The 17,257-nt window shown below is 67.1% G+C and overlaps 1 protein-coding gene across 1 annotated transcript in view; it reads right to left on the bottom strand.

Annotated features, from left to right (window-relative positions):
• Window positions 1–984: 984 nt before the first annotated feature.
• Window positions 985–17,257, bottom strand: part of AGAP3 (ArfGAP with GTPase domain, ankyrin repeat and PH domain 3) — a 32,389-nt gene continuing 16,116 nt past the window's right edge. Inside the window, exons 5-13 of the mRNA XM_029078451.2 lie at window positions 15,246–15,350; window positions 10,473–10,641; window positions 7,807–7,983; window positions 5,251–5,388; window positions 3,613–3,767; window positions 3,357–3,447; window positions 2,973–3,195; window positions 1,748–2,003; window positions 985–1,636 (exon numbers count right to left, since the gene is read on the bottom strand). Of these exons, the coding sequence (XP_028934284.1) occupies window positions 1,430–1,636; window positions 1,748–2,003; window positions 2,973–3,195; window positions 3,357–3,447; window positions 3,613–3,767; window positions 5,251–5,388; window positions 7,807–7,983; window positions 10,473–10,641; window positions 15,246–15,350 (1,521 nt within the window). The 3' untranslated portion in view covers window positions 985–1,429. The remainder of the gene's footprint in view (window positions 1,637–1,747; window positions 2,004–2,972; window positions 3,196–3,356; window positions 3,448–3,612; window positions 3,768–5,250; window positions 5,389–7,806; window positions 7,984–10,472; window positions 10,642–15,245; window positions 15,351–17,257) is intronic.

Genomic DNA, 17,257 nt, shown 5'->3' with positions numbered 1-17,257 from the left:
CTGGGTGCGGGCTGTTGCGCCGTCGGGGTGGGCTCCCAGGTGTCCGGGGAGAGAACTTGGAAAAGGGGCAGGACTGGGCAGGGGGCACTCGGGCCGGAGGCGGATTCCAAGAGGAAACGATAAAGCAAAGACCACGGCCCCTGCCCCCTCGTCACACTGAGAGACGAGGGGGCCCGGGAGCAGAGGTCGAGGGGCACGGGGCAGCACCTACCCCCTAGATTTAGCTCACGGGGATCAGAGAAAAGGAAAGCAGTTGCTCGCAGCCCCCCTTCCCTCCTCCCCGGCAAGTGCCCTGTCCTCCTTACCCTCACCCCGGCACGGCAGGGGAGTCTGAGGATGCGCTTGGTCGGTGGTGTTTACTCAAAGCCAGACCGCTGATAACCAAAGCCTAAGGGTTGAGCTTCAGGTGGACGCCGAGGCCCCCTCCTCCTGGTTCTCGGTGGCCGAGTCTGGGGAGGCCCGGCCCCGCCCCGGCGCCGAGTTCTGGGTCCCCTTCGTTCGGAGCCGGAGCGGGGTGGTCGGGTCTCTCCGGGGCGGGCTGCCAAGTCGGATCCCTCCCCGGCCCCCGACCGCCCCCCGGGTCTGTTCCAGACCCGGAAACCGGGCTGCCCCCCTCTAGCCGGGGAGCGGGGACAGAGGTGAGGCCTCCTCTGCAGGGGAATAAACCTAGGGTGGGCTCGGGGAGGGGCGGGATGTCGCGGGACAGGGTTCCGGCCCCTCAAACCCACCCGATTCTCCACCAAACCTAGAGACCAGGTGTACGGTGGTGGGAGGGACAGATGAGGGCGGAGAGGTAAACGACCCAGCAAGGCCTGACACCGGGGCACAGACACAGTCTGGTTTATTGATCTTGCCACACGCAAACACACGGATATGTACACAAACATAAATATTCCAATATACAGTTTTTACACAGGAACCACTGCCCTCCCCCTTCCCGGCCCCTCATCCAGTGCCCCGCCCTCCTGTTCCCCGTCCCCCCGCCCCCCACCGCCCCGTGCCCCTGTCCCTTCTCTTTCCCAGGCCAACTGTCCTCCCGGTTCCCAGCGGAATGAGGTTTCGAGGGGGGCCAGAGGGCAGGAGGCTGGGAGAGGAGAGAGGTCCCGCTCTCCCCTCCCCCTCTGGTGCCTCCAAAGATCCCGGCCCTTGTCAATGGCACCGGCAGGGCGGCGGGCCGGCGCCCTCACCGCCCTCATTGTGCCGTGGTCCCCGGGGCTGAGTTCGCGCCCGCCTCCCCACTCCCACCCCGCCCTCCGCTCCGGGCTCTGCCCTCCTCTCCTGGACGAGCTTCTCCCGCCTATCGCCCTGGCCTGCCTCCCCGTCTCTCCCTGCGGCCGCCCGTCCGCTCTAGACGTGTCAGTGAGGGAACGGGCCCCGGCCCCCGGCCCCCACCGGCCCCCCGCCCTCAACCCCGTCACCTCTCCCGGCCTCACAGGAGACTGGGACTGCGGTGCAGCTCGGCGGAGCCGGAACCGCCCCCGGATGGGTCGCGGCTGGGGGTGGGGGCCGGGCCGCAGCCCTCCCCGGGGCAGCCGTGCTGCAGCAGGATGTCGGCGCACTCCTGGCTGCCGGCGCGGCGGGCGTAGGCCAAGGGGGTCAGGCCCCGGGCGTCCCTGCTCCTCACGTCCACCCCGTACTGCCGGGAGAGAGCACGGGGCCGGGGTCAGTGGCGGGGAGGGAGAGGGTCAGCGGCGGGCCCGCGCGAGGGGGAGGACCGGGCAGAGCGGGCGGGACTCGGCCCACTCACCCAGATGAGCAGCTGCGTGAAGACGACGTTGGCCATGGCGCTGGAGAGGTGCAGGGCCGTGCGGCCGTCTCCATCCCCGTAGGTCTCGTTGACCTCCTCCTTGGAGCCGCGCGCCAGCAGAGTCACCAGCAGCCTCAGGTCGTCCTCCACCACCGCCCGCAGCAGCTGCTGCCCCAACGGCACGTCCGAGCCCGGCAGCGGGGCCAGGAACAGCTTCTGCTCGTACTTGGCCCGGATCCAGCGCTCCTTCTCCTCCCTGCAGCCCCGGGGAGGCCCGGGGTCAGGGTCCGAGGGGCGGGACGGGCCCCGGGAGCCAACAGCCGAGGGGCGCGGAGCGGGCAACCGGCAAGGGGGCGCGGGGATACGGAAAGGGAGAGGAGAGGCGGAGGGACCCGTGAGCAAGGGGGGGGACAGGACAGCTGGGAGCTGGCCACCCCCCGACCCTCCTCCCCCCTCAGTCCCCACCCGGGCACACAGGAGAGCAAAAGGGAGAGAGGAGACGGAAGGACTCCGGAGGGAAGGCCCGCGGGCCAGTGGGGAGCGGGAGACGGAAGGACTTCGGAGGGAAGGCCCTTGGGCCGGCGGGGAGAGGGATGGAGGGGACGGAAGGTCCGTTGGCCGGTGCGGAGACGGGGTGGGGGAAGACGGACTCCGGAGGGAAGGCCCGGGGCCGGTGGGGAGGGGGGTGGGGGGACGGAGAGCTCCACAGGGAAGGCCCGGGGGCTGGCTGTGGGGGGAGGCAGGCAGGAGGGACTGGACAGAGAAGAGGCCCCGGGAGGCGGCTTATCTGGCCCTCTGCCCCCCTCCAGCCCATCCTGTGGCGCAGGAACAAAGGGGGTGCCGGCGGCGGGGGGGGCGTGCGTGCGGCCCTATCTCCCGCCCTTTCTCCCCATCTCGGCGCGCGGGCCGGGCGCCCGGCACATGGAGCGGCGATAGGGGCCGGACGCATGCGCTCCCCGCCGGCCCCTGACCCGCTGATAACGCGCCCGCCGCCGCTCAGAAAGGGCTGTTGTTGTGAGGAGCCTGAGTGACAGGTGGGGGAGGGGAGGGGAGCAACCCCCCCACCGCCCTCAACCCGGGGGGATGGGGGACGTTCTGCCGAGCAGCAGAGGCCCAGGTTAACCCTCGCGGCCCCACGACGGCCGGGCGACGGTCCCCTCCCCCGGGTCACCCTCCAACTGCGCCAGGGAGCCCGGGTCCCCCGCCCGGCCCCCGCCGCGCCCACCTGCAGGCTTCCGGCCCCGGCTTAGCGTAGCCCTCCAGGGCCCCCTCCCAGACGCTGTTGGTGAGGGCGTTGCCCATGGCGGTCATGACGGCCAGCAGCTCGGGAGGCCAGTCGTCCAGGTCGAGCGAGCGCACGCGGGAGAGGTGAGCCCCCAGGTGCCGGTGGATCCCCGAGCACTCGATGCACATCAGAGCCCCCAGGTTCAGGCTGGCCCAGTCGGGGTCTGCCGGGGACAGGGAGCTCGGTGAGGGGGAGCCGGGGGGCGGCTCCCCGCCCCAGTCCGTCCCCCATCCCGGCGGGGCCCGGCCTCCCGGACGGACGGACCGCCGGTCCGGCCCCGCTCGGCGGCGCCCGCGTCCACCCCGGGCCGCGGCTGCTACTCACTGGGCGCGTCGCAGTCGACGCAGAAGCTGTTGCCGCGCGCGTTGCGGACGGCTTGCACGGCCAGGGCTGCGCTCTGACCGCCAGGGCGAGTCTGCGGGGGAGGGGGCGGGAGGGATGGTTTGGGGGCGGGCGGTAGAGACCGGGCGTGGTCGGTGCCCACCACCCAACTCACCATCCTGGCCCCCGGCCCTCCCCCTCGCCCCCGCTCGCTCCTGCCGGGGCCGGGGGGAGGGGGGCGGACCGACCGGCCCCGTACCTTGTCCTTGGCGCTGCGGCAGCCCTGCAGGCTGGCCAGGATCTGGGCCTGCACGCTCTGCACCCACAGCTCCCGCTCCTCGGCCGTCGAGGCCTCGAAGTGCCACGTCTGCCCCGTGAGCGACACCACCACAAACTCGAACGACTCCTCTGCGTCTGGGGGCGGGGCCGGGAGGGGACACGGCGCACGGTCACCCCAAACTCTCCCCCAGGTCCCCTCGGCCTGCCGGGCGCTCCCCCCAACACCCAGCTGCTCCGAATCGGCCGAGAGTACCCCGTCACCGTGCTCCCCGATTCCCCGCCTCGGGCCCCGCCCACCTGCCGTCACATCTGGGACCCTCCAGCCGCCCGGCACCCTTCGCTCCCGGCCAGCTGAGATCCCCTGACCGGCTTCCGTCCCCCCAGGCTCCGCCCCGTTGCCAAGAGCCCAGGTATCCCTCATGCCTAGGCTCGGGGCCGGCTTCCCTCCGGAAAAAACACCGGAAGCAGGAGCCGGGGGAGACTTCTCGGGTCGAGACGTCCCTCCCTCCTCCCCGGGTCCCGAGAGACACCCGAGGAGGAGGAGGAGGAGGAAAAAGTCCAAGGCAGGGGGGTGGGGGACTGGGGGTGGCTTGGGGGGGAGACTGAGAGAGAGCCAAGAGAGAGCCTTCCCATACTAGGGACCAGGGAGACTCAAGCTGAGGGAGCATCAGAGAGGCTGAGAGCTGGCTCCGGGAGGGGCCGGAGAGGGGGGAGTCCGAGGCTCCCAGTCTGGGGAGTCGGGGGTAGGGAGGGAGGGAAGAAGAAGGGGAGGGAGGGTGCGCGGGCGCCATCCGTACATGTCAGCCGCAGCCGCCTCATTTTGCAGCTCATTAAACCCAATATTCCTGACGGCGTCAGCGAGGGGCTCCGGGGAGCCGAGCCCTCCCCTCCCTCACGCTCTCCCTCCCCAAACCGCCCCCCTCCCCCCCCACGAGACGGGCCAGGCGGGCGGGGTGGCAGGAAGGGGGCAGCGTGGGTTGGGGCCGGGGCGGGAGGCAAGGAAACTGAGTGGGCTCAGGGGCTTCCCAGGAAAGATGATGGAGGGCGGGGTCGGGGGGCTGTAAGGGTCTCTCTGGAGCTATGCTGTGGCTGCGGTGGGGTGGACTGGGCTGGGATGGAGAAACGGCTGCAGCCCGGAGGGCGAGGGCCTGGGCTGAGATCCCCAACAATCTGGCTGCTCCAGACAGCAGCACTGACCCCACGCCCCCTTCTCGGCCCGGCCCCACGAGCCCCCATCCAGCGGCGGCCGAAGGTGGTGAGGGTCCGGGGGCAGGGTGGCCGGCGGGAAGACCTGACCCGAGCTGGGAGGGGACGTCTGAGACGTCGGCCTCAGTTCGCACGGCCGATGAAATGAGGGAGAGATCTGGAGGCCTTTCGGCCTCCCAGGGGTTAAGCGAAGGAAGGTGAGGAAATGGGACAGAAAGCCAGCAGGAGGGATGCAGGTTAGACCTCCCCGGCAGTGGGGTGGACAGGCGGCGGGACCCGTTTCTGCGGGAGGTTGGAACGTTGGATAGGAGGGGCGGCAGAGGGAGAAATGCCCCAGCCGGGCCCAGCCGGCCCGTTCCGACCCTCCGCCTCGGCCTGCTCCGGCCCCGGGCCCTCTTCTCCCGTCGCCTACCTTCCGCGGAGCCGGCTAGGCCGTCCGGCCGGGGAGTCCCGGCGCTCTTTTTCCGCCGGTGCTTCTTCCGGTTGGCGTGGGGGGACGGGGGCGGCTCGAGCTTGGGACTGGAGCTGAGCGTGTCGGCTGGGCCGCTGGCTGAGGGACAGAGAGAGGGGGGACTGAGGGGGAGAGCCGGGGGGCACGGGAAAGGAGGGGGAGGCGGCAGAGAGCCCCCAAGATGCCCCTTCTCGGCGTCGCCCGGCCCCGGGGCCACTGGCCGACGGATCCCTGGTGGAGGAAGGAAGGGGAGGTCTCCTCGGCACTGTCCCGCCCCCAAAGCCCCGCTGCGGCCCAACGTGTCCGATGGAGGCTTTTGGGCCGGGGGCTGCCGCGGAGCGGGGTCGGGGGCCGGCTCCCTGCCTGCAGCTCGGGGGGTCGGGGGGCCGGGGAGGGGAGAGGAGAGGAAGGCGGCCCGGGGACGGTGCAGGGCGCCGCGGCTCCGCACCAAATTTATCCTCAATCACACTCCCCGCTCCTCACAATTAATAGCAGAATTAGAAACAATCAGGGAGCTGCCTAATTACTGTCAATTAGAGCGCGCTAATCAAGCTCCCGTCTCCCACACCCCGCCCGGCGCTCACCACTAAATGTCAAACTTCATTAGAGGCAGACATGCTCCCCCCGCCCCCCTACCCGCCCCCCCCGCACGCCCCGCCGCCCCCCACCTCCGGGCCTCCTGGCCGTGCCGACGGCAGCTGCGGGCAAAGGCCCGAGCCCCGCGGTCCCTCCCCACCCCCAGGCAGGGGGACCACCCCCTATCTCCTCCCCGGCTCCCCCGCTGCGGCCCCAGGAAAGCCGGTGGCCGGGGCCGGCCGGGGCCGAGGGCTCTGCGGCCCTCGCTCGACGCCGTCGGGTTTGCACTCGGCAGGGGTGGGGGCGGCCCCCGAGGAGAGTCGGAGCCCGGGCAGCCTGGGGAGGGGGCACTTAGTATAGCTGCACACACGGTGGGTGCTCAACCAAAATCCTTGACCGATTGGGAGGGGGGGTCACGGCCGCAGAGTCGGCCACTTCCGGCGTGAGTGGCACCGACCGGTGCCGGTCCGGCCTGCCGGCGCCCAGCACCGACATCTCTGGGGCTTGGGTGGGGCGGGGGGAGGCGGGTCAGGGGAAGCTCCCGGCGGGGAGCAGTCCTGCTCCTCCAAAGTCCCGGAAGCGATGGACTGGGACGTGAGGGGGTTCTGGGGTCCCCCGTGAGGGAGTCCTGAGACCCCTCGTGAAGCCCGCAGCCCCTGTGGGATCAATTCAGAGAGGACCCGGGGCCATGACGCAGAGGGCAGGGCACCGCGTGCCGGGGGACGACGACGGGGGGACGGGCACCACCGCACAGCCTCGAGCCCTCAGCCCCACCCCAATCCCTCCACTATCGGCCCCCGTCAACGGTGGATTCGGAACACAAAGGGAAAATCGAGGCCAGCGGGTGGACGTAACTCTTTCCCAAGTCCCCAGAGCTGCCCGGAATCACTGCAGGCTGAGGGGGAGACGGGAAGAAGGGGACAGAGGTCACTGAGGTCTCGGGAAGAGGAAAGGTAGGGCTGCACTCGGGATGCCTGACCTCCCCCAAAAGCTCCCCCCACCCCCACCCCTCTTGTTTTGGTGCCCTCCGAGGTGAAGGGAGAAAGATCCTGGAAGTGGCAATCTGGCCCTGGGCTCCATGCTTGCAACCCCCGATAGCTGAGGAAGAGGGGGCCTGGAGAGAATTAGGGATGAGAGAGAGTTGAGGCAAGGGGGATGAGGGAAAATTAAAAGAAGGTGGCCGCGGGTGTGTGTGCAGGGGAGGGGTCGGCGTGAGGAGGGGGCAGGGAGGAGGGAGGAGCCTCGGTCCACCTGGGGGGCTGCGGGGAGTGCGGGTAGGTCCGGCCCCAAGGGAGCCCCGCTCTTCCTTCTGCCGGCGGCGGCAGGTCCCCCGCCCCCGGGGGCGGAGCCGTAGGATCCGGCGCTCGCTTGGGGCACGCCATTTGCCTGACGCCTCCCCCCTCCTCCGAGGCCCCCCCTTTTCCTGATCGTGCCCCCCGCCGGGAGGCTGATGAGCTGTCTGTGCGGGGGGCTGATGGCGACGGAGCCCGCCGCTGCCGCCAGCACCTCCCGGCCTGCACGGGGAGGGACCCGGCCCCGCTCCAGGCACTGGGGTCCGGGAGGGGGAGGGCGAGGACGAGGAGGGAAAGGACGAAGCCCACGGGAGGACGAAGAGGAGCCGGGCCCGGCCCCGCCCGGCCCTCCCCTCTCACCGTTCGGGGCCCTCCCCCGGCTCCCCTCATCCACTTTGCTGTCTACACCGATGAGTGCGGAGGGGGTAGAGGGAGAGGGAGCCCCCCTGCTTAGGATCTCTTCCCTCCCTCCCAGGGCCCCGAAGCCCTCCCAGCCTGGCACGCCAAGGCTGGGGGTTGGAGGTGGAGAGGGGGCGCGGCGGGGTGCGCTACAGCGGTGAGCTCCATCTACTCCCTGCCTCCTGGGGCACGGGGGGAGGGGGCACTAGTTAGTGGGCTGCTGGGGGTTGGCGGCGGGGGCGGTACTCACCGGACTGCTGGGTGGCGGCGGGGCCCAGGGCGGTGGCGTCGCTCCACTGGTCGGCACTGGACACGGAGCAGGAGCGCTGGTGCAGCCCGTCGGCGCGGGCGCCGGGGCCGGCCAGGGCCGACCCGCCGAGCGAACGGTCCGAGTGCAGAGACGTGCTGCTGGCCGAGTGTGGGGCGCCTGGGGGGCCGGAGGGAGGAGGAGGGGGCGTCCACGTCACGTCCCGCCGGACTCCCCCGAAGCCCCGCTCCCCCACGCAGCCCGGCCCGGCGTTTCACCCTGCTCTGGTGAATCGTGTCAGGGAGCTGGGGTCCCACCAGCCTCTGCTGCGAGCCCACCCCTGGGCGTGGGAGGATCGGGGAATCTGCTGGGGATGGGGGGGGGGAGGGGTGTGTGACAGGAGGTCAGCCCGGGCCAGGGGGCCTGATGCCGGAGCCGGGGAGCATCTCCCCCTTCGCCGCCGGCCAGGGCCCCGCCCCAGAGCCCGGTCCGCCTGTGCCTCCTCCTCTGCCTCAGCTTCGCTGCCATTCTAACGAGGAATAAGTGTATCAAATTCAAGTAATTATGTCTAATTAGTATTAGTAATTATCCTGTTGGGCTGGAGAAAATTAATCTTTCGTTTCCCATCAGGGAAAGCTGGCAGAGCAGAGGGGGAGCGGCGGCGAGGGGATCAGGCCGCCCGGAGACCCTCGGCCCAGTCGGCCGCGGTGGGTCGGGGGGGAGTCGTTGGGGCCGAGCGTGGGGGTGGGGAGGGCTGCGTGGCCCCTCCCCACTCCAGCACCGGCCTGCAGCCCAGAGATGTGGGGGGCCTGGGCGGGTCTTACTAAACCTGGAGAAGTGTCAGCTCCACACCAGGCTGCTCAGGTGTGTGAGTGTCGGTGGGGAGGAGGGGGTGCACGCTGGGTGCACATAGCAGAGATGGAGAACATGGCGGAGGTGTGGGGGGGCCAGAACAGAAGCTGGAGCAAAGGCCAGAAACCGATTTGACTACCAGGCTCGGAGTGGGAGGGAAGTTGGTGGATTCCCCCCTCCCCTAAACTCCGAGCCTGGTGTCTGAGGTGTCTGAGGGGTCCTAGGCAGGGTGGCCCAGGTAGGCAGCAGAGAGGAGCCCAGGCCAATACGCCCACAGGAACCCGCCCCACGGTCACTCCAGCTGCCCCAAATCCAGCCAGCCACCGCCTGCTCTCCCTTTCACCGGGACCCCCTCCCTAAAACCCTTCTCCTTCGCCGCAGATGCAGCCCGGCCAGCTCCGCTCCTCAGACATCCGGGGCCTCCAACCCATCGCCCCCTGCCCCCCCGTCTCCAAACCAATGGACCCTCTCACCCCCCAAATCCAAACCCATGGATCCCCCAGCCCCCGGCCCGCAGCCCTGAGGGAGGGAAAGTGCCTTCCCTTTTCTTTGTTAATTCTCCCCTCATTACGCCTGCAATCCCACAATCAGTGTGCACTGTAATTGTCGAATTTGATGCTAATGATTAATGAATTAAACATGGAGCCATCAATTAGTCCTCGGAGGATAATTCTGCATAAAGCAGCGGATAATGTAATTACAGTAACAAAGATAATGAGATGTTAACATCGCCCAGCGAGTGAGAGACATGTGTGTGTGTGTGTGCGTGTGCGCGCGCGCGCACACGCTACCCTAAGCGCCAGGCTCAGGGTGGGTGGGGGTATACGTATGTTTGTTTCTGTGAGGGTGTGTCTGCCTCCACACGTGTCATCAGCGGGAGTGTGGGGACGACTGTGTGAAGGCGTGCCGGGGGTGGGTGTGGGTGACCTCCTGTGCCCCCGCCGGGGCTGCCCAGCGCGATCCTCAGGCCTCCCCGCGCGCCAGCTGAGGAGCCTCACGAGAACCCAGAACCCTCCATTCCAGTATTCCCTCTGAGGCACGGCCATCCCTGCTCCGCTTTGGGATCCGATCACTAATCAATCATTCAATTATTCAATCAATCGACTTCCCTTCTTGCAGAGTAGAGCTCACCCACGCATTTGGCCAACTCCTTGAACCCACGGGCATTTCTCCCAGGGGCAAACTCCTCCCTGGGCTGGCCACCCACCGGGTTGAGGGTCATTTCCTGCCAACTCACAGGGAAAATGAGTTGTGTGGGTGGAAGTCCTCTGTACTCCCCCCGCCCTCCTAAACCAATTCATTCTCTCTCGTTCCCTCCTCTGAGGCATATGCTGTTCTCCCGGCTCCTGGGGCTCAGTGGCATTTAAATGTTTACTATGTGCCAAGCACTGCACTAAGCGCTTGGGTGCATACGAGATAATCAGGACCCAGAGGAGGCTCACAGTCTAAGTAGGAGGGAGAACAGGTACTGAATCCCCATTTTGCAGATGAGGGAATTGAGGCATGGAGACATTAAGTGAATTGCCCGGGGTCACACAGCAGGTGAGCGGCGGAGCCGGGATTAGAACCCAGGTCCTCTGGCTCTAGGCCCTCTACTAGGCCATGCCGGTTCCCTCATTCCAGGCAGCCGCCTTCCAAGGGGCTTCAGCCTCGCTCCGAACACACCCACCCACACTGTTGGCTCCTCCCTCAGGCCCGCCCACTCCCCCGGAGATCCCCACCCAAGACCCCCAAGCAACTCCTCTCCTGCTTAAGTGGCTTTAGGTCCCACCGCCCCCCGCCCGCCTTCTCCGCTGTCGCGCCCCGCCCCTCCTCACCTGTGCCCGCCCCCAGCTGCGTGTTGCTCCGCTCCAGGATGAGCCCATTGGCGCGGGGGCTGGCCCCGGGGGCGGTGGCCGGCGTGGCCCGCGGGAGCCGCTTCCCCGGCACTTTCACGGTGGTCCTCAGGAGGTCGATCTCCTTCCCGTGCACGTCCTGCATGTAGTCCTGTGGGCGGGAAGGGGAGGGGCGCGGCACGGCCGTGGAGGACTCGCCTCTCAGAACCGGCCCCGCCGGGCAGCCCTCCTCCCCGTGTAGCCCACGGCGGGCCAGCCGGTGCCCTCTTCGCGGCCTCCCAGCCGGCGGGCGGGGCAGGGGATGCTCCTGAGTCTGGCCAATTGGGCTGACTCTGGGGCTCGAGCCTCGGCTGTGGACTTGCTCCCTCTGGGCATCCCCGGACGCCGCCCGGAAGCGGCAGGCTCGGACGGCCCAACCCTCCAGGGGTCGAGGAGGCTTCTCAGCTCCGGGAATTGCCTTAGGACTAGAACCCCGGCCGGGGCCGGGGGTCCCGGGCTAAGAGCCGCCTCCGGCCACTGACCCCCACAGGCCCAGCTTTTTAGAAGGTCCCAAAGGGAGGCTGGAACTGGGGGCTCTGGGGGGAGGTGAGGGTTCGGGGAGAACCAGAGTCGGGGGGAGGCACCCCCAAGATCGAGGACCTCGTGTAACAGACTGATCCATGATCCCAAATGGACAACGGTTGACCTGACGCCTGGCTCCGCCTCAGCTTCAAGCCCCTGCTGCTCAATTGTCAGCTCCTTGAAAGCAAGAACTGACGACCAATATCCCAATCAATAATATCTACTGAGCGCTTACTCGGGCCAAAACACTGCACTGGGTGCTTGGGAGAGCACAATAGAGTTGGCAGACTCCAACCCTGACCTCAAGGAGCTGACACCCCAGAGGGGGAGACAGAACCTATATTACAGGCAAGGGGAAAGCTTCTTCTCTCAATCTAACTGTTGAGTGTCTACTCTGTGCACGGCACTTGGGAGAGCACAAGACGAAAGAGTTGATAGACGCGTCTATCGCTATTATGCTCTCCCAAGCGCTTAGCACAGTGCTCTGCAGGCTGACAGTGCTCGATTCAAGACCGTCGACTGCCTGGCGTCGAGTCAGGATGGAGGTGGAGGTGCTGGCCAAGGTGGGGACGGTTGTGTGCCCAAGCCAGGGGGTCCCAAATGCCCCACCAGAAATCCGGACTCCCTGCCCCGAAACGTCAAATGGCTGCAGACTCAACTGGGGGAAAGTCCTGGAGGGCATAACCTCCTGATGACTTGGCAGCCAGAAGACCCCTAACCCAAATCCCACTCCTGTCTACACGCACCCCCCCTCCAGATCTTTCTTCTCCTCCCCACAGCCCCACAGAATTAAGGAAATGGTTGAAACACTCCAAATGATCCAACGGGCAGCAGGTTTTCTGTCCTGAGTTAAATTTTCTGTCCTTGGTTAAGCCTCCGCCTTCCTCGGAACCCTGGTGAGCTTGGTGGGTCTAGGGGCAGGGGGCGGGATCGGCTCCTCCCTTCCTGGCCCAGCCCAGCCCTTGGCAGGACGTGGGCCGGGAGGAGCCTCATTTTCCCCAGTTTTCCAAGAGCCTCACTGAACGGCTTCAGCTTGCACACTCCGGACACACGCTCCCACAGGCGACACACGGCTCCCGCGGTGGCCTGAGGAAACCCCCCACCTTCCCAAGCCCCTCGGGGCTCTCTCCTCCTCCCCTGGACCCCTGAGCTCAGATCCTGGGAAGGCCAAGACCAATAAGCTCAGGGACCCCCAGAGGCCCCGGGCCCCAGGGAGCCCCGCTTCCTCACTCAACTGTAACCAAGGACTTCCCAGCCTGGTCAGTGTCCCTCCCACCCCAGGCCGGACTGGACCTCCTCCACCCCCTCCCCCGTGCACTCTCAGCCCACACCCGCCACTGCCCCTCACCCCCAGAGCCTCCGGCTCCCCAGCTGCCCATCCCCGGCCAGCCCAGATGCGGCGCCCCCCCATCTCTGCCACCCCCACCCACTCCAGGCTCCCGCACGGGCACTGGTTTCGGGACCACCTCGAGACAGAGTCCCGGCCTCCTCGCGCTCCGGGGGCAGGAGGGGGTGTCGCTCGGGTCCGCTCCAGTTCACAAGCAGGTCGCGGCAGCGGTGACGGCGGGCCCCGGCACCCCCGACGGCGAGGACCCCAGGAGGGGATGGGGCCGCCTTGCTGCCCGGCCCGGCTTCAGCCTCTCCCGCGGGGCCCGGGCCCCACCGGTCGTTCCTCCCTCTCTCCCTCAGGGCCTGGTCTGACTACCGCGCTGCCCCCCCGAGCTCCGCCGACGCCTGGAGCTTGGGGCTAGGGGTGAGGGGGCCCGGGGGTGGCTGCCCGGGACGGAGCCACGTTGGACACCTCGGGGGGACGGGGGAAGGGAAGTGGCCGGCAGCGTCTCCCTCCGTCAGCAGAACGGAAGCGCGGGGCGGCCGCGGCGGCTCCGGAGAGCGGTCACCGCGGCTGCCTTTATTACCCACCATCAAACGGCAATTTCTTCCCCAGCCTCCTCGCTAATTACCCAGCCAGCGTTCTCATCTCGTTTTATTACTGGAATTAACAACGAGTTCAGAGCGTGGAAAGCTATTAAGATGTGTGATTAAGCCACATTCAATTAGTTTCTACAAACAATTTAATTGATGTTGCAGATAGAATTAACAGAAGGTGATTGTGTGAATGGGTCGGCTGGCTGCGAAATGCGAGGAGTTCTGGAGGGGCCTGGCGCCCGGCGGGAGCGGGCAAGGGGACCCCGGCCCCGCCCCCGGGGGAGCGCTGGGGGGTTCCCTCTCTGCAAGGGGAGGGGAGGGGCGGGGCTGGGCGGAGGGCTTCCTCGGGGGCGCCCCGCACCCCGAAGTTCCTCGCCGGGCTTGACCACCTCTAGAGCCTCGGGCCTGGTCCTCACCAGCAAACCCTTGTGTCGGCTCCCTGACCGGAAGGGGCATCCCGGGGGTCTCGGTCAAGGAGAGGCAGCAAGAGCAAGTTCCCTTCAATTAAGAGGGAAGCGGCTACCTTCCCTTCTGCTATCACTGCCGGCCACGCCCTGAGGGGGTGGGGAGGGCACCGAGGCAAAGCTGGGTGTGGGGTCAGGCCCTCCCCCGCCCCAAGACCCCCCAGGGCTCTCCCACCTGGCCTCCACCCACCCAGGGCAGCGGGGTCGCCACGGCTCCAGCTGGGAGCCAAGATCTCCGCAGGAGCGGCCCAAGAGACTGAGTCGTCTGGGCCCATGGAGTCCGACCACCGTGGCCTTCGGCTTCTTGAGCCGCTCCCGCCCGGTCCCGAACGGCCGGTCGTCCGGGAAGGCGGGGCCGGTGGCCCAGCTCACCGGCCGGAGCGATCCACCGCCCCTTCCCTGTAACCTCTCTCCCGCCCCTGCCAGGCCGGAGCTCACCAACACGGTGTCCGTCCTCCTGCCTCTCCGTTGGCCCACTCGCGCTGTGGCTTCCCTCTCCCCGGCAGGGCCGGGCGGGAAACGGGGAGGCCGAGGGACTCGGAGCCGCGAAGTCCGGCTACCGGCCCCTCCCCAGCCGGTCCTCTTCCCTGACGGCAGAAGCCCGGGAGCAGGGAGGGCAGAGCTGGCTGCCTGGAAGCAGGGGAACTTGGGTCCCGTGGGGAGGGTCACCTGGGCTACTTCCCTAGGGTGGACCCTCCCAAACTGCCCCTCCACTGCAGGGCGTGATGGCTCCTCCCGTCTTCCCTCCCCCCTCATTGGTGTGGTGGAGTGGGAGGGTACATGGGGGACCCCAGGACAAACGCCAGCCAGTGGCCCCAGCTCCCCCGCCACCTCCGGAGCCGTCCGGTCGGCGCCCGGGACACCACCACTAGGGCGGGCGATAAATCCGGCTCAACGGCCGATTGAGGGGTGCCGAGACCGAGCTCTTCCCCGGGCGAGCCTGAACCCCTGGAATCAGTACCAGATACCCCCCTCAGCCTCTCCTACTCTTCCCTTAGGCAACCCCTCCGATCCTGGCCGCCGGCGGTCCCGAGAGGGCAGAGCCAGGGCGGGTTGGGGCTCTGGGAGCCGGGGGTGATGGGGCCCCGTGCTGTGCCCGGGGGGTGCTGAGCGGGAGAGCTCATTAGCCCCACAGTGGGGTGGTGACAGAGATGGATTCGGGAGACAGCTGTGTACTGGAGCCACGCAGGGATGGGGGTGGGGAGCTGCCACAGGGGCCACCCAGCTTCCGTGCCGCGCCCTCACCCCCACACCCCCAAGCCGCGAGGCAGGGCTCACCGACAGAGAGAACCAGCCCCCTTCGACTCCTACCACCTCCCCCGCCACACCGCCTCCGCCGACACCCCTCCGGGTCCCAGGATGTCCTCCCGGTGGTCCTCTGGCCCACAGGCCAGAGCTGTGGGTGCCCCGGACCGGATGGACACGGCAGAGTCCTCGGGGAAGTGAGGGAGGCCATGCCAAGTCCAGGAGGGAGGGACGGCTCAAGGCAGCCCGGGGCCCATCCTCGGGTCGGAATCCGACCACCATGGGGCCCATGGTGAGAACCGGGGCCGTCCGACCGGGGGTGGGAAGCGCCGCAAGGGACGGGGAGACCGTGGGTGTCTCCCAGGGTCAACGCCGGGCCTGAGCCTCCCCCTACCTCCCGCCAACCTCCCCGGGGGCGGGCGCTCAACGAGGTGTCCGAGCCCTCGGCCGGCGGCGCCACGAACACCTCCCCTCCCAGTCCACCTTGCTGCTGGTTCCGACCTTTCACGGCTGGGTCTCTCCCGGCCGCCGTCCCGCCCGCTCTCCGCCAGGGACTCACATGCAAACTGGGGTGGTAGGTGAGGAGCCCGTTGTCACACAGCGTCACGTACTTCTTCTTCCATTCCTTGTTCAGGGACTTGCCGCTCCGCTTCAGCAGAATCCCCTGTGGACAGAGAGGGGTTCGGGGCCGGCGGCTCAGGGCCAGAGCCCGCCGGGGCCCCCACGGAAGGAGGGCCTCGACTGTCGGCTCCCCGGCCCCCGCGGAGGGACGGCTACCGGCTTTGGTTCCCGGGGCCGGAGCGAGCAGGCCGCCCGACCTGGCTAGGGACTTTACTGGGTCGCCTCTTGCACCCGCGACGGACCCGGAGACGGGGAGTGCGGAGGGGTCCCTTCACCTCTGGGCCTGCCTCTCCCCCCAATGGATTAACCAATCAATGACGCTTACTGAGTGCAGAGCACTGTACTAAGCACTTGGGGGAGTACAGTATGACAGAGCTGGTAGACACGAGCCCCCACAGAGCTTCCAGTCTAGAGGGGGAGTCAGATATTAATAGAAATCAGTCAACTGTGGATACAGACATAAGTGCTATAGGGCTGAGGGGGGGGATTAAAGGGGGTAAATCCCACAGGGTCCCCTCCCTACTCCCCCGGAGCGATAATACAGCTGTGCCCAGGCAGGCAAGCCGACGCACTCCGGGTCGCACTCGCTCCCTTCCTCCCCCATCCCGCCGGTGCCCCCCTCAAGCCAGGCAGACAGCCTGGCGGCCGGCAAGCAATTCAGCCTCTGGAAAAGCTGCTCAACAGGAGAATCGGGGGAGCGGCGTCGACCTCGAGGGGCTGGAGGTGGTTCGGGGGTCCTCTCTCCAGCCAGGTGACAGAGACTTAAATAGCCCACCGTGCCCCCTTCCCGTCTCCCCTCAGGCCTAGTCAGTTTAGTTATGCCATTTATTTATCTATCTAGGTATCTGAAGCCTTGATGTTGGCTGCCTACGAGTGGCTGGTGGCCCCTGAGGGCTGATGGGGCCTATGATCCCTACAGCCAGCGAGTGGGCACAGATGCCCACGACACAGGCCCAGCGCCGAGGACAGTCCTAGTGGGAAGGGAAGGAAAGAGTTGGGAGGGAAGGGCAGGGCCACGGCCGGCAGCCCCAGTCTGGCCCTCTTGGGTCGGCGGGCTAGGGGGCATGGACAGAGCTCGTGAGAGGAGGAGACAGCCAGTCCTGGGGACTTGGAAGGCACCGTGAGACCAGGGCCCCCATCCAGCAGAGTCTTCTCTGGAAACCGAGTCCCACCTTCGGGGCTGGCTGAGCTCCTAAGGGAGTGGGCTTGCCCATAGGACCACATGGGACCCAGCCCTACAGCAGCCCTCCGCTTTGGGGAGGGGGGGACCCCTCAGCGCCTGGGAAATGGACAGGAGGCGCTGGGGACGGGAGCATGGATGGGGATGGGTGCTAATCCCGGCTCTGCCAATTGCTTGCTGTATGACCTAGGGCAAGTCACTTCACTTCTCTATACCTGTTTCCTCAACTGTAAATTAAATTAAATCTCTGTTCTCCCTCCAACTTAGACTGTGAGCCCCTTGTGGGACAGGGACTCTGTCCTACCTAATTAACTTGTACCCACCCCAGAGTTTAGAACACTGTTGGACACACGGTGAATGCTTAGCAAATACCAATTACAAAGTAAAAAGGCAGGCCGCTATCCTGGCCGTCCCAAAGGCCTCTGGGAAATGAGGATCGGAGTCATTGACTCTTCCCACATCCTTCACCCCCCACCATTTCCGTTGTTTGTCTCTGTGTTTGTCTTCCCTCCCCAGAGTTGTCAGCTCCTTTTGGGCAGGGCTGCCGCGGACTGATCGCCTCAGATAATCCCAAGCACCTAGCACAGGTGCTGGGCGTCAAGTAGACGCTCACGAAATGTCAGGAAGAACCGTCCTTCCTGCCCCATTCGCCCAATCAATGGTATTTATTGAGTGTTTCAGTGTGCAGAGCACTATGCTAGGGGCTAGGGAGAGCACATCGGAGTCAGTGGGCCCCCACGATCGGCTTTCCCATCTCGCAGGCCGCTTTC

This window comes from Ornithorhynchus anatinus, chromosome 13 (genome assembly GCF_004115215.2).
Source record: "Ornithorhynchus anatinus isolate Pmale09 chromosome 13, mOrnAna1.pri.v4, whole genome shotgun sequence".
Taxonomy (NCBI): Eukaryota; Metazoa; Chordata; class Mammalia; order Monotremata; family Ornithorhynchidae; genus Ornithorhynchus; species Ornithorhynchus anatinus.
Note: the sequence above shows the minus strand (reverse complement) of the source record. Positions and strands in the feature narration are given on the sequence as shown.